Genomic DNA, 16,478 nt, shown 5'->3' with positions numbered 1-16,478 from the left:
GAGACAAATATTTTCCCGGAAGTCTACGAAAAAATTATTTTTAATTGACCTAGACCAATTAAATGAAATGGAAAAAGATAAAGGAAAAAATTTCAGCAAATGGAATTCATTTGACCCCATAAGCAGGACTAAGAGTAAAATTCAGAAAAAAGAATCAAACCGGGGCGTATCGTCCATTGAGAATTCCAAGTAATTGGCCAAGCCACTAGAATATAATTCAAATCAAATGTTTAGAATAGAAATTCATTTATTTTCAAACGGACCCATTTCTTTTAATGGAAAGGGGGTCCACCTTCGAAGAAAATATTTTATTGCAAATGAGCTTTGGTATGGAAACTTACTAAGTGAAGGAAAATAATTTTACATAAATTTTAATATATTTCATTGAAGTTACTAATCAAATTATTTCATGGATTTGATTTATCTAACGAATGAGATTTCCTTGGGAAATATAAAGTTTTCATGAGGCAAATATTTTTCTTTCTAACAAACAATTACTAGAAATTTTGTATATTTTGACCAATTCAAGGTTGGCATTGTCAATAGGATTTTATCCCAGATCATGAAGAACAATAAGACTAAATTACTTGGGAGGTGGAAAATAACCCAGTTGAAGCAAAAAAAGAATAGGAACAAAGAAAGAAGTATTGACTCTCCCACTCCAGTCGCTACATTTCTTTATGATAACTCGTAAATATTGTCTTCCAATCTTGAGAAAAGTCTTTGAGACGGAGAATCTAAGGGTAGAAGATGAGACGGAAGAGTACGGATACTAGGAAAAATACCACCATCCAATAAAACTATAAGCACGGTTCAAAGAAGCACGAGGCAATATCACTCACAATGGCATTTCCCAAAAAAGGAATGCTTGTTCCATTATAGGTATACCACCATATATTATATGCATCCTCAACAGCAAAACACAGTAGGACAATGATGAGCAAAAGCTTTAGTGATGAGCAAAATTGAAGAGAAATATCTGTTAAACCAAATAATATGTTCCGCGAACTTTATCCTCTGCTTACGAGGCATAAGCGATACGCAAGGGAAGCAAAAGCACGAAAAGCTCGCATCAAGCATAGGCGAGCCGTTCTCTAAATCTGAATGGTTAAAAAACAGAATTAAAGTGTGTGTTGGCAAATTTCAAAGCGTGACTCCAAAGCCAATAAATGAAAGTTATGTAAGCTAATGAATAAAACATAGTACTACAAAGGAATCAATTATAAGTTAATCAATAAGAGACCAACATTTGTCATTCTTCTTAAATGATCAAATTTCTCTAAAGTCCTGAGAGAAATCTATAAATACATTAGCCTAAGAGAAGAAAATCATGCAAATTCAAATATTTTCATCCCAAATATCTATTTCTTCTCTGACTTTAGTTTAAGTATCAAAACCACTGAGCTTAAGAAACAGAAATCCTAGTTAGGTGAGTGAAATTTGTTAATCTGATTTTTATCATCAACAAATTATCACTGTCCATAAGAAATATGAACATAGAAAACCACAAATCAATACATTAAAATGGATTATTCCTCAAGATATATGAAAATGAGCCAAGTAAAGGAAAATCAGGCAGTAGTCGGAGCACGGAAGGATAAAAATTGAAAGATCAGCTGTGTTCCAACCAATTCATAGGTAAACTCAAAGCATGAGCTAGGGGATATCACATGGGAGCTACGATAAATCAGTGGGAAAGAATGATGCAGCAACAGAGGCCATTCAAAAGATAGCTAAGGGCCTCCAGAGGCTGACAATGGAACGCGTTGCTCTGTGTGCAAAAATAAAAAGCATGGAAGGCAAACATACTTGACGAGGTACATATATAGAGCCTAAAAATGGGAAAATAGGAACCGAAGACTAGATAATCGTGATCCAAGCAGTAATAGCAAAAGAATGTTTTCACCACATGCTCCTACACAATGAAAGCCCAAAAAAATGTGTTATATGATGAAGCATATGATCGAATGTAAAAATATAAACCTTGGATTCGTATGAGCCTCGCTGCTATACCGAATGAGACCCAATTCTGCAAACTGGTCATTCTGTTAGTGAGAATAAGAGAGGAGCCTCTGGCATAACAAGGGTATATGAATTTCAACATTGTCAAGGGTAAATTCCCATACGACGAAATTTCCCTTCATCAATCATATGTGATGCATTCCATGAATAAATGCGATATGTAATTAAAGTACAATCAAGAAATCCTACATATGATCCATGAAAGTAATGAAAAATTAGTCATGAAATCTCCCCAAGAATATCATTGCCATAATCAAAATGAGTAATCTTAGAGATAAACTGGAAATCGATGACTCAATTCACCTTCATAATTGATTGCATGTCAAAAGCAATTGTGGTAAAAAAGTTAGAAAACTTTTTGTACACTCAGAAGATGTGAGCAAAGCTCTAAAAATTTGCAAGAAGTTAAGCAAACCTATGAAAGGCTTGCTAAAGAACATTCTCGTCGCAAATCTAGATGTGTTTGCCTAAAAACATGCTGACGTGATGGAGATAGATCCCAAAGTTCTTTGTCATGCCCTTGAGATCAATCTTAAGATCAAACCTAAGATATAAAGGCATCGACCAATGAGCGTCAAAAAGTATGAGGCAATAAAGAGTGAGGTGGGTAAACTATTAAAAAACGACTTTATGCATGAGGCTCGATTGTTAGATTTGTTATGTAATCTGGTACTAGTACCAAAGAGCATCTGGAAAATGGCGAATATGTTGAGGTTTCACAGACTTGAATAAAACTTGTACTAAAGATGACTTCTCGGTCTCCAGAATTGATCATCTGGCGGATACAACAAAAAGACATAAGTTGTTAAGTTTTATGGATGCGTATTTGGGATATAATCAAACCCACATGAATGGACAAAATGAGAAGTATACCACATTCATAATAGATCAGAGACTATATTGTTATAACGTAATGTTGTTTAGGCTAAAAATGATGAAGCCGCATGCTAAAGACTAGTAAACAAAATACTTGCGAATCACTTAAGAAAAATGATGAAAGTATACATTAACGATATGCTTGTCCAGGGCCTTCTGGCTAAGGAATACTTAAAAACATTTAGAAGAAGCTTTGACATGTTATGGAAATATAGAATGAAACTCAATCAACTAAAATACTCCTTTGGAGTTAAATCAAAAAACTTCCTCGAATATATGGTCAATCAGTGAGGTATCGAACCAAACTATGACAAAATTCAAGCCATCATAAAAATGCAATTCTCTTCTAAATCAAAAGAGTACGAAACCTAACATGAAGGAACATTGTTCTAAGTAGATCTATATCACGAGCAATGGATAAATGTTTTCCGTTCTTCCAAGTGTTGAAAGAAAGAAAGAAAGAAGTTTGAATGGAGCAACGAATTTGAACAGACATTCCAGGCTCTAAAAGATCATCTAGGAAGAGCATCCCTATTAGCAAAACCTAAAAAATAGGGAAAAGCTATGGCCATATTAGTTATGGCATCGTGAAAGTTGCAACCTTATTTCCATAAACACGTTATTGAAGTACTAACTAATTTTCCTCTCAAACAAATACTGTAAAAGCTTGATGTGTAGGGGAGGTTAATGGAGTGTGCAATAGAGTTAGAGTAATTCGAATAAGCTATAAAGGATTATCCATAATTAAATCACAAGCATTGGCAGATCTTATTGTAGAGTTGTATGATGTTTCTATTATTGAGGAAGAGTCTGAACAAAGAACGTAAAGTTATTCACGGATGGATCATCGGGAGACACTAATACTGGAACATGAATAATCTTGACAAGCCCGGAAGGATAAAACTTGAATTGTGCATTAAGGTTTGCATTTAAGGAACCAATAATGTAGTAGCATATGAAACTTCATTGGCGGGCTTATGGTTGGCCAAGAAAATGCAAGCACAAAATATAAAAGAAAAAATTGACTTGCAATTGGTGGTGAATCAAGTGAATAGAAAGTTCACGGCCAAGGATTAACGATGGCAGCTTGTCTCACAGAAGCCATAAGATCATCTCAGTACTTCAACAAGTTTGAACTCACTCAAATCCCTAGAGAAAAAAAGGAGCACGCAAATGCTCTATTAAAACTGTAAGATTGAAAGATGTGGAACTATTTAAAACAGTGTCCATAGAATTGCTGTCGAAATTGTCAATTAGCCAAAAAAATTAAGAAACTTTATGGATACAAGATAAGACCTCATGGATGCATGAAATCATTTCTTATTTAAAAAATGGACACTCCCTAAATATAAAAAGGTGATATAAAAATTACGAGTAAGAGTCGTAAGATATGCACTATAAGGTGATATATTATTTAAGAGAGGATATACACCCTCCTGCTCAGACGTATAAATGAGGACGAAGCTTTATATGTGATGAAAGAGATCCACAAGGATATATGTGAAAACCATGCTAGCAGACACTCCCTAATGTAAAAGGCTTTAAAACAATGATATTATTGGCCTAATACGAGAAAAGAGGTGATAAACTTTGCCAGAAAAATGTGAGAGGCATCAAAAGTTCGCATCTATACCACGTCATCATATACAAGAGTTAGTAACCAAAATGGCCCTTGGTCCTTCCCCAAATGGGATATTAACTTCATTGATCCATTATCTAGAGGAAGATTCAATATGAGATTCATAATCATGGCAATAGTTATCGTTCCAAATGGGTCAAAGCCGACTCCTTGCAAATATTATTGAGGCTAACATTTGTAAATTCATATGGAAAAACATTATTTTATATAATGTCACGTAATTACAAGGAAAAAAAGTTGAAAGTAATGTGTGACGAGTTAGGTATCCGAAGACACTTTGTATTATTCCCAAGCTAACGAGTAAGTAGAATCAGTAAATAAAATACTGAAAAGTATCCTAAAAAGGAAGTTAAATATGTCGAAGGAAACTACTGTGAAAATCACTACAGTAGAAACCTATTTCTCCTAAGCCTATGGAATGGAAGCCATGGTACTGGTCGAGATCGGGGTAAGTTCCACAAGAGAAATAGGATATAATGAATAACAAAATGAGAAAGCTATAAATGCGAACCTAGATCTTAGGGAAAAAGTGGGTTGACTCTTAGGTTAAACTCTTTGCATACGAGAAGATGATGAAAATATATTTTAACTCCAAGAACTGCCCCAAAAAAATCAAAGTAGGGACTTAGTACTGAAGAAAATGTTTGTCATAGGAAAGAAAGCTATAGTTTGCTTGGTCCAAAGTGGGAAAGACCATAAATAATGATCGAAGTTATAGGATGAGGAACGCATAGGCTCGCGGGAAAGGATGGCAACTTAAACATTTTTGGAATGACATGTATTTGAGAAAATATTATCAATGTAACATAGAATAAATTCTTATTGAGTGAATAAATAATGAAAAAGAGAGAGAGAGAAAGAGGAAGGCTCGTACCAAGTATAGGCGAGCCAGTCTCTCCATCCAAAATGGCTAAACACCATGATTAAGGTGCTCGTAAGCAAATATTCAAAACATGACTCCAAAGCCAATAAATGAAAGGTACATAAACTAACGAATAAAACATAATATTATAACAGAATCAGTTATAAGTTAACAAGGCAGAGACAGCCATCTGTCATTCTTCTTACATGACTAAATTGCCCCCAAAATCCCAAGAGAAATCTATAAATACTCTCGCTTAAAAGGAGAAAAACATGCAAATTCAAATATCAGCATTCCAAATAACCATTTCTCATCTCGCTCCAATTTAAGCATCAAAATCACTGAGTTTAGAAAGCGAAAATCCGAACTAGTTGAGAGAAATTTGTTAATATGATTTTTATCTTCAATAATATCTAATAAAGAACAAATCTAAACTAATAAAACCGCATACTTATAAAGTTTTTCCTCAAGTTGTATTTGGTTATGTTTCTATAAGCTCTATTTACCACAATAACACATCAAAGATTCTCTTCGTACTTAGAATTTTATAAACTTTGCCTCGACAACTGACAATCTAACCATTTGATTTGAGATACTTATCAATTTACAATTACCCAACATAGTTAATAAAAAGCAATAAAAAAGTGATTAACTCAAAGTGACGGACTACCATCTAAAAACTTAATTAAACAATGATTTACGATCCGGATCTATTCTACCACCTCATCCATTCTTCTACCATGATCATGAGACAATCAAGCTAGTTTTTTCGTGGATTTTTATCTAAGATTAATTCTCCTATTAAGGTTGACTATGTAGTTATCGTAGTAGCTGCAGGCCAACACGAAATGGGACAATGCACAGACCAAAATGACCAATACTAGAAAAAGGAACCAGGAAAGGTAGGCAGTCCAATCATTTGATTGATCAACGAAAAGCCATTTCAGCCATGTCTAAAAATTATTAAACTCTTTGTGGGCGTGCGACGCAATCCTTGCAAAAAAATTAATCAAATGAAGCTATTGGCATGAATTGAATAGAAATTGTGGCAAAAAGGAGGGGTAAGATCCAAAGTTTGAAGACTAAAGTGTAAATACTCAAAAAGTTATTTCGAACCTCATGATGAAGATTTGAGAGTACTAGGGATCAATTGGATGCAATTAGAAGTCAAAAGGATTGAAATATGATAAAAATATGGACATGGTGTTGATTTTCAACGGCTTAAGTACGTTTCGGATTTTCAGCTCAAGATTGAAACCCATTTTTGACCTAGTAAACATTCAAATTAGAAAAAGGCTATTTCAAGAAGAGTTGTATCCCTTTGAGTTATCTTTGTAACCCGACTTAAATCACCTAAATTGGATATCGAAAGAGAAAGTTATGATAAAAATACTGGATAATGTACAATGCTGAGTTCTACCCGAAAAGTGGCGCCGCAGCACCATCAAAATAGAGTCGCAGTGCCATGGTGCCATTCTTATGGCATCAAGGTGTCGCCTAGGTACATCTAGTGTGCATTTTTTACCTGTTTTGAAATCTGTAAAAACCTTACTTTCTACTCACACGAGGAGGTAACTATAAATACAATTTTTTCACACTTTTGAGGAGAATTCCACACATTGAGAGGTAAGAACACAAAATTAGAATTAGAGAGAAAATTTAAGAGGAAAAACAACAATTTAAGGGTAGGAAATCAAGATTTGGAATGAGAAGAAGAACATGGTGCAAGATTCATCAATTCCTCCACTTCTAAATTCAAAATCAGGTGATGGACTTCACTATTGTTATTTGTTTTTCTTTTGCTATTATGAATAACTAAAATTCTTGTTAGGATGAATAACGTAATCTACTTGGGAGCCTTTACATCTATTATTTAATATTCTTGTTCTTTATTCGTTTATGTATTGATTTTACTATAAGCATAATGCTTTAAATTATTTGATCACTAATTAGATAATTTTGTGAATCTTTTACGAATCGAGAGGTGAGTTTAGGATTTAGATCATATAGTAAAATTTGATAAATTTTTATAACGTGTAGAGATACTTATACTAATTATTGGGATCATAAGTGAATTCTTAGAACCAAAATTTCATTTAACTAAACTTGATTTGTATAGAGATATGGAATAGAATTAGTTAAATAGGTTTGATGAGAATTCGAGAGGGGTGAATTGAATACAATAGGAGAATTTGACCTAACACTACATTAGATATGAATCTTGATTAAGATGTAGAGGCAATCAATAGGTGAAATTTTTCTGCCCTAATATTTGTTCATTATTTAATCTTTAAACCAATTTTTGTGTGCATCCACATATTTTTATGCAATTAACTTAAAAATCAAAACATATAAATCTTTGTTTGCTTTTGTTGAATAGTAGTTAGAAAGAAAATTAGATTAAGTGCTAAAGTTTAGTCATTGTGGGAACGACAATTCAGACTCATAGATCCATTATACTACTTGTTCAATATCGTACACTTGCGATAGTAAAAACACAATAGAATTTTTTGTTAGTAAGAAGATCATGGAGGCACGGAGTTGGCAAAGCCAACTTTTGTGGGTTTCATTGAAATCAGTGTTAATGATTTGGAGAAAGCCTAGAAAGGTGGAATGGAATTCGTGGGTTTCTTTAATTTTAGGGATTTTATAAATAAAATTGAAAACAGTACTTGATGGAGAGTGGATACGACGTCGATGAGTGTTTTTGGTTACCGGAGTCTGGGAGGAAGATTGAAAACTTGGAAGGAGAGATCTTCAGGATGGAGGCATGATTTTTCTTGATTAAGCAATTGAAAACATTTTATTATTTCCTTTTATTTTTTATTATTAAAATTACGCCAGGTAAGATGCCACGTAGAAAGATTATCGTAATAGTTGAATATGAATATATCATTGTTCACAAATACTATCCACCATTCTTTTCTATCTATTTAAAAATTAAAAAAATCGCATATTTGGTCTCCTACCTTACAAAAATGGTTGGAATATACCCCAACATTTGAAAATGACACTTACATCTCACATTTGAGGAAATAGGCACAGGAAATCCCTAATAAAAAAACTTTTCCAACTTGATTTTCAAACATCACGTAAAAACACTATTTAAGCCGTTCAATTTAAATAGAAAAGAAAAACAAAAAAGGGAAACAAAAAGAATCAAATGTGTCTAAAAATGAAGAATAACAAGAATAATGATATTTGCAGTCGTCATACATGACATACATTTAGTAGGTGATTATTTGATGCGCATGCCGTAGTAAGCAACTATGAATAATATTACTCAAATAACAAAGATGCTATGTTCTTCCTTAACCCTACTTAGTGGCGATGTCAAAATGGATGGGCTAGATTGAATCATCCCTCCCTGGTAAAGATCTATACGGGCCGATCTTTTTAGTAGGTCGTCCTTATGCAATTTGCAAAATTTTGTACAGTCAAATGTCATGTAAATTCAAACAAAAATGAAAAAGAAAATTTGACTATCTAAAAATATTTAAGATTTACTATACTAATAATATTAGAATTGTGATAAAGAAATCGAAATTTTATATCGCTATATTAATGGTTATGTTCTAGAATATTTAATATTTATTTGAAATTCTATATTCTATCCTTTACTATATTCTATAGACACTATAGTGTTCACAATCAAGTGGTTAAGTTAGTGATACTACTTTTGTTTGGTATACCTAATCCTAATGAATTTAGGAAGTCAAAATCATGACACGAAACCGGTTAAAAACTTCAAAGAGTAATTCAAATGAATCTAGCGACTATCAAATCTTGAACCAAAAAACTTTCGAGTAGTCACAGTCACTTCTTTGAAAGAAGGCAGAATGTCATAGCCTATGAAGGCATACTTGCTTTCTTTCAAAAAGAGAAAATACACAAAAGAAGACGTATATTAAACAATTTTTTAAAATATTAACAAGCTTGACGATGGTCATTTTTGTTGGGTTGTGTGCCCATATAGTATAGTTTTACTGATGTAAAAATAAAAATATTTTTATATATTAAATAAAATTATATTTACTTTATTTATTGCATTTATTTATTGAGTATGCAAAATTTAAGTGTCTGTGATCACTTGTGATAATATGAGTTTGGTACTTGTGTTGAGAAGTACAATGCGACACAACTTATATTTTAATCATACATAATTTGTTCAGAATCTATGTATAAGGGTTGGCACCTTGTACTAGAAGGTTGTAGTGTTTACCAATTCACTATTCGGGTTTGAGATTTGTCCTTATCACAAAAATAGTTAAAGGTGAATTAGTACACTTAGGTCCTATTTGAGCCTCATTATTAGCTCATTAAAATGAAAAATATGACAGTTATCCATCATATCAAGCCACCATTTTTGAATTTTTATCTCTTGTGTAAGGCCCATAACGACTTTTTTTCATTCTCATTTTACAAATAATGTGGCTCAAACGGGCTCTTAGAGTATATTGAACGGACTGTATGTCGAATTAATTCTATAGCATGACAGTGCAGAAAATTAAATTACACTTGACCGCTGTGTATTTCATCTGGATCCCTTGATGAGATTATGTATATCTTTCACGATTTTATTTGTTCTTTGATTCTCAATGGATGAGATCAATTTGATTGATCAAATATCTCAATAAGTTGGGAACTCAAGAATGAGCGGGGTAGAGAACATGAATTCGTGTCGTGAACCGTCATCCTGAAAGAGGATAGAATGACTACTTAAATATTTGCTGTTGAACGGTTAAAATTTGAACTCAGTATTTAGTGACGGCTAAATTTCGATATCTATGATTTGTTCACAAGACCGTTGAAGAAAATGATACTTACGTTAGTGAGAATAATTAGAGGGGCAAAATGATCATTTATGCTCGTACCTAATTATCGAATCTCGAACGAGAATAAAATATATATACGACAGGTCAAGTGAAAGTATTACAAATTTGTTGGCTTTTATGATCTTATATATTCCAAGAGTTCAGTCTATTGTCTTTAGTGGAGAAAACAAAGACTAATAATTAGATTGGATATCTAGGGTCGACTAGATATGATCTAATTATTGGTGCTTGGATAATATATGTTTGATCAGGTCCTGTGATAGCTCCATAAAGTATTGGAACTTAATTATGACAATTATAATAGTTTTGGGCATAATTGTAATTACAATAAAATTTGTACTAGGTTGTAATTACTATGAAAGTTATAAACTTAATTATAATTGTAATTAAAGTTCTAGGACTACACATGTAATTAATTTTAAACTAATTGGAATTAGATTTAAATTAAAACTCTTCTTGGATTTTAATTATAACTCTTGTTTGAATGTAAAATTATATTTGTACTTAAATTGTATCATCTTTTTCTCTATAAATAGAAACAAGATAGACGAAAAAATACTACAACATTCATAATTCATAATTCCATAGAATTCAAAATTAGAGAGAGAAAATATTTATTTTCTTGCTTTCCAATTGTTCAATTAAAGAATTAGTTTTTTGAATTAATTAAAAGAAGGTGCTCACAAGTCGGTGTAGTTTTTTTTGTTGGAGAATATCCTAGAAAACTTGAAAGTTTGAAGCAATAAGATTCTTGCAACCAAAGGAACTGGAAGTTCGTGTTTCAAAATCAATTCAAAGATTGATCATCGAATTTATGTGAGATTCAAATCCTTTAATTTTGTTATAACATAAACATCTAGACGATCCTACTTATAAAAATAAAGAAATTTTTAATTTTTGGTTAATTCCGCTTCCCCATTTCAACAATTTTAAGCGGTTTGGATTGGATTTTACATTTATTGACCTATGAACTAGCCCAGTTGTATGACGGGACAATTCGTAGGTCAATTTTGACACCCCTAATCATCCCTAACTGCTAAAAGCCACCGCGACATACCATCGGCCATTGCTACCATCACTTGGGAAAAAATTATAAATGATTTGTGATATTTAACGTAGAAGGAATTATAAACGATTTAATTTATAAATAAATAGTTTGGCCTGTTTTTGGTTTGCCGGGGGGAGGGAATAAAAACTGGAGAAAGTTGGCACGAATGGCGGGGGGGTCTGGAGAGTCTGTTTATAGCGGAAGTGTAACCTCTCCTATTTTCAGTTTTCCGGCGAATGCTGAATAACTATTGTGGGCAGCTATAGTGAATGATAGATCTTTCCAAAATACGGTAGTGGTCGGTCTTCGTGGTGAAACAATATCAAGGAAATAGTCAAATAGAGGTTTGAGTTAAGAAATGGCAGCCCTAATTTACAACATATTCTCTTCTTCAGCACTGTTATCGCTGGGGCTCTACCATCTCATCTGCACCACCAGAAACCATCTCAAGTCCCCGCGCGATTACGTCGCTAAACCTTATCATCCTCTCCCTTTCTCTTCTTCATCAACTCGATTGCTTAAGTATCTCCAGCTCTATTTGATCGTCCTCTGTCTCTTCATTGCCTTGGTCCACCAGATCCTCGTTTCCTCCGACGCTGACCCCCTCCTCAAGGGTCGAACCCCTGTTCACCGCTTCACCTCCCTCCAAGCCGCCGCCGTTCTCTTTTGCTTCCTCTTTCTCTCCATTTGCCTACTCCTCTCCGAGGCCACCTCCCTCCTCCCTCTTCCGCCAGATCTCTTCTTTGCCATTGCATCCGCTATCTTCTTCCTCCAATATTCTGTCTCCTCAGCCGCCGCCGCCATCCAGACCTCTGATCTCCAGGCGAAGTGCGACTCAGTGGCTGCCCGCATCTCTGCCCTTTCCTCTGCTTTGTCTCTTGTTCTTGCCTTCCAACCCAGGCTGTTCGTCATCGATGCCGGCCTGGGGGCATCCCTTTGCCTGCAGGGCCTATGGGCCCTACAGACCGGCCTCTCCCTCTACGTTGACGCTTTCATTCCCGAGGGCTGCCACAAGCTGCTCGATGTCGTCAGCGGAGTAGAGGGCTCCACCAAGTGTAATTTGGAAGATTCCAAGCTCAGGGCCGTGACAATCCTGGATCTGGTATTCGTGCTCCACGTGCTCCTTGTGCTCCTCGTCTTCATGGTTGTGTATGCTGCCGTTGCCAGGACCGCTTGTATCCGCAACAGATTCGGCTCTTACGAGGCCTTGCCAACTGCTGCCGCTGATTCCAGTCACATTCAAATGAAGGCCATGACCGGCACTCAGGCGTAAACTCCTGTCACCATTCGTCTCCTTGTCAAGACAATTAGGTATCACTGATATCTTTCACATTTTTCTGTACCTTCAGCTGTAGAGTTATGGATTGAACAATTGCTCGATCTTACTTTTCTCTGTTAACCGAAACCTTGTAATCTCATCTTCAAGGGAGTTTTTCGTATACAAAGAAATTGAGCATTTATGATGACACCTAATTGTTGCGGTTCTTTATATTTCATAGTGAAACTCTGTGGAGGGATGCACTTCACTATTATTAACTGGTTTGCATAATGAGGTTTGCAGTGGTCAGTAAGTTGCTGGTTGACGATGACTGCTTCTATTATTAGCGACCTTGATTTCTACTTAAAGTTAGATTGTATGCGTAGCATTCTTATTTTCATAGTTGTGTTTCTGGTTTCTATTTTTGATTTTTTTTCTCTTAACACTATCAGAGTGATATGACCACAAAAGATAACTTCTCTCCCGCTGCTTTAAGAACAAAGTTTGATAACTCTTTGCTGTGCTGTGATCATTGATGACTTACAGTCTACAGACTGATGATTGAAAAATGATGTTTGGTGAATTCCATTAATCTAGGGACGTGAAGTCATTTCGTGCAGTATGACTTATATTGTTCTTCACTATGTGTTTTAATTGTATCTGTGCCTTACGTATGGAATAAATTAGCTGCTGTAATATGATTGTTTTCTAGCATAACCATGTTCATCATATGAAATTTTGTTTGAAACTGTATGAAGACATGAAAATGGCCTTGGAACATAAATATCAATAATGTAGGTTAGTATTTTGCAGCTAATATTATCGCAAAGTTTTTTAAAACTGAGTAATGGAAATTGTGAGTGGATGCAAGAGATCATTGAGTGGTATGTCGTGAGCATGCTTTGATTAGAGTTTACTCTATAATACTCACTTTTTTTATGTACATTTTCTCTTGGTATTATATAAGAGTATTTGCACAATATCACTACATTTCAATCTTTTTCCTATCTCTTTTGTCGTTTTCCTCCTTGGTTTCCCTTATTTGTTTTTCTCTCCCTTCCCCATGAGGGAATTGATATTCTTTGACTATCATTTTGTTGCTTGGTCTGATGTTTCTTGTGCCGCAGTTACAACAATATGCGCCTTGTAATTCTTACCTACTAAAGGCTGAAGTGTAAATTTAATCAGACTAGTCAGAGTTAAATGAGTGTTGCACGTTATTTTAAAATGCTTTATTAGTGCTGTGAAAGTAATATTTGACCCTCCATTTACCCTTTTGATTCAAATATGAAAAATACAAGTCCTTGAAAATAAATATTAATTATTATACAATCACGTAAATAGTGAAATGCATACTTGAATTTAAGTATTAGAATTACAACTAAATGCATAAATGAAGATGAACGGTTAATACGATACATGAATTAATGTGAATGTTAATAATTTAGAATTAATACCAAGGAATATATACGTGACAATGAATGTTGAATCATTTATACTGAGGGTCCGTTTGATTGTAAGAATAAAATTTGAGTGGAAAGAAAATGAATTTTAGGGAATTAAATCGTCTAAAATTTATTTTACTAGAAATTGTCAATTAAATGTATTTGATTGATATAATTGTTGAAATTTTTAATCTTTTGATGTTCGTTTGACTTTATTTTTTATGAAAATTATCAATTAAAGGGTTAGAATTTGTTTCCATTGCCAACAAAATAAAAAACCTGAAAATTGATTTCCCACCCAAATCATGGAAATTAAAATTCCACCAAATTAAGGAAAAATGGGTCATGTGAGGGGAGGGAAAATCAATTACCAAGAAAATTATACCAATCAAACAATGAAAAATGTGGAAAATGTTTTTAATGAAAAATTTGTTGTATCAAATAGGGCCTAAATGAATATAATTTAATTTTCAATTAAGTGAAACTAAATAGCATACATGAACGTGAATAATGAATTATATTTTTGAATGTGAAATTATAATTAGTATTAATTAAATGAATGTGAATGTTAATTAATTGAGAATTAATATTAGAGAATACATACATGAACAAGAATTTTAATAAACACATGAACAAGAATTTTTATAGTATTTATTATTGTTTGCAAATTAAATACATATTGGAAAAATGAAAAGTAAGATATTATTGAAATAATTGAATTGTGGCAGGCTATAATTTTTCAAAAAATGATTCTCACTTGATGTGATATTTAATATATTATAGATTGTTGAAGTAAAAGATGTGAAATCAAAAGAACAATAATAATGGTTGTTACCTGATAGTAGGAAATTTCTCAAATAGAGTGTTCGGTCCAACTGGTCCCTAGAATAGGACAAAGTACTGATCAGCAATTGACCAAATATTTACAAATATTTACAGAATTCTGCAATTAATCTTTGTATTTCTAAATTATAAGACCTGATAAGGATATTTCACTGTGAAAAGTTGGGGAAGATGAAGAATAAAGAAACTAATTTATCCAATTCCCCTAGGAGAAAATACATTCTTTTAACAAGGAAGAGAAGGGTTGAGATGGAGAGAGAATGAGTTGGAAGAGACAACTAATAGCAGTATGCAGTCCGAGTGACACTAGCACCCTGTAATGATTATTAATATTAACTTGGCTTTGGTTAGCTTCTTCAGCTCTTCTCGTTTGTAAAGAAATAGTGGGCTTTTACCATTTCTCTTTGCTTCTGTCTTTTATTTCTATTAATCAGGGTACTCCTTTTACTGTCTTTTTTCTACTTCCCTCAGTTTTCTCTCTAACCACAGGCCAAGGATATGATTCTAAGCTTTTTATTCACGTGCGTGTGTGTGTGTGTAATTTGACATTTATCGATTCTTTGTTAGTGAAGACCCTCACAGTGGTCTGGTTGTTCAACCCCCTTTTGGACCACTCTTTGTTGAGCACCTCGTTTAAGTTACGTTAATCCGAAACTATGGACAGATTCTAACCTTCCACAGATCCGTATTTAGCCAACATGCAATTCAACCTGGTTTCACTTATGAATTTAAGATTACTTGGTTAAGATGAAATTCACCGGCTCTGTGCATGTTGTGGTGGAGGGTTGGTGGAAAGATGGGGTTTTCTATAGAGAGAGCTCAAGTTTTAGCTGTGGAAGAACTGATTAAAATCTGTAGGTTCCTAACTTTTATTTACATATTTCGTGGGACCCACAAGTACAATTTTATTGTCTCTTTTCTGTTTTTTCCACCTTTTAGGGTAGTCGAGGTAACTATTTAGCCACTGCCTCCCATGGCTTAGGCTTGGGCCTTTACATAGAGCTTAATTTTATTCCGGCACATGGAAAGCCGGGTCTATGTAGTTTACCCATGCCAATTATTGAAAACCTGAACTACACGTGCTCAATGTCAAGAAATTCTTGGGCCTTGTGAAGTTTTGGCAAATCTTTGTTTTCGAAGTCCAGCCTTTTAAATTGTGCTCTCAAAAGTTGATTTTGCCAGGACAGACTAAGCTCTGAAGCAACATCAAATTCTGAGCTAATGGTTTCCCCATTGACTATTGAGGCGCTTAATTGAGCTAAAGAAGTGAATTGGTAGGGTAGTGGGACAACTGCTCCATGACCGTTAAAGCACTTGAGCCAACTTTTCTTCTTTCCCAGTAAGCTACTCCACCTCGAAGTAGAAAAAAAATCTGCCCATGTACACTTATTCGCATGCCAAACCAAGATCCTTTGGAGGATGTGCATCCCACCTTTAACGAGGAAAGAGGGTTGATTTATTTCGGTTTGGCAAGAAAATCGTTTTTCTGGTCACAACTGTGGCAGGAATCATATTTACTCATTAATTGCTTTGACGTGTAGTATAGTTGTGCTTCCTCTATACGAGTGTTCTATTTCGTTTTTGCCAATGCAACACGTCTTTTCCAAAGACAATGTGAATTTGTTTATATCGAGTTTAGTTCCTGCAAAT

The 16,478-nt window shown here is 34.1% G+C and overlaps 1 protein-coding gene across 1 annotated transcript; it reads left to right on the top strand.

Annotated features, from left to right (window-relative positions):
* The first annotated feature begins 11,368 nt into the window (after positions 1–11,368).
* Positions 11,369–12,750, top strand: LOC111400787. The gene has a single exon (XM_023028188.1). The coding sequence runs from the start codon at positions 11,641–11,643 to the stop codon at positions 12,553–12,555; it is 915 nt and encodes a 304-aa protein (XP_022883956.1). The 5' UTR covers positions 11,369–11,640; the 3' UTR covers positions 12,556–12,750.
* The last annotated feature ends 3,728 nt before the right edge of the window (positions 12,751–16,478 follow it).

Source organism: Olea europaea, chromosome 10 (assembly GCF_002742605.1).
Source record: "Olea europaea var. sylvestris chromosome 10, O_europaea_v1, whole genome shotgun sequence".
In the NCBI taxonomy this organism is placed as follows: Eukaryota; Viridiplantae; Streptophyta; class Magnoliopsida; order Lamiales; family Oleaceae; genus Olea; species Olea europaea.
The sequence above is the reverse complement of the archived record's forward strand: the minus strand, read 5'-3'. Positions and strand labels throughout refer to the sequence as shown.

Excerpts from the sequence above, each read along its gene's own strand:
- LOC111400787 (XM_023028188.1), top strand. The coding sequence starts at position 11,641 with ATGGCAGCCCTAATTTACAACATATTCTCTTCTTCAGCACTGTTATCG.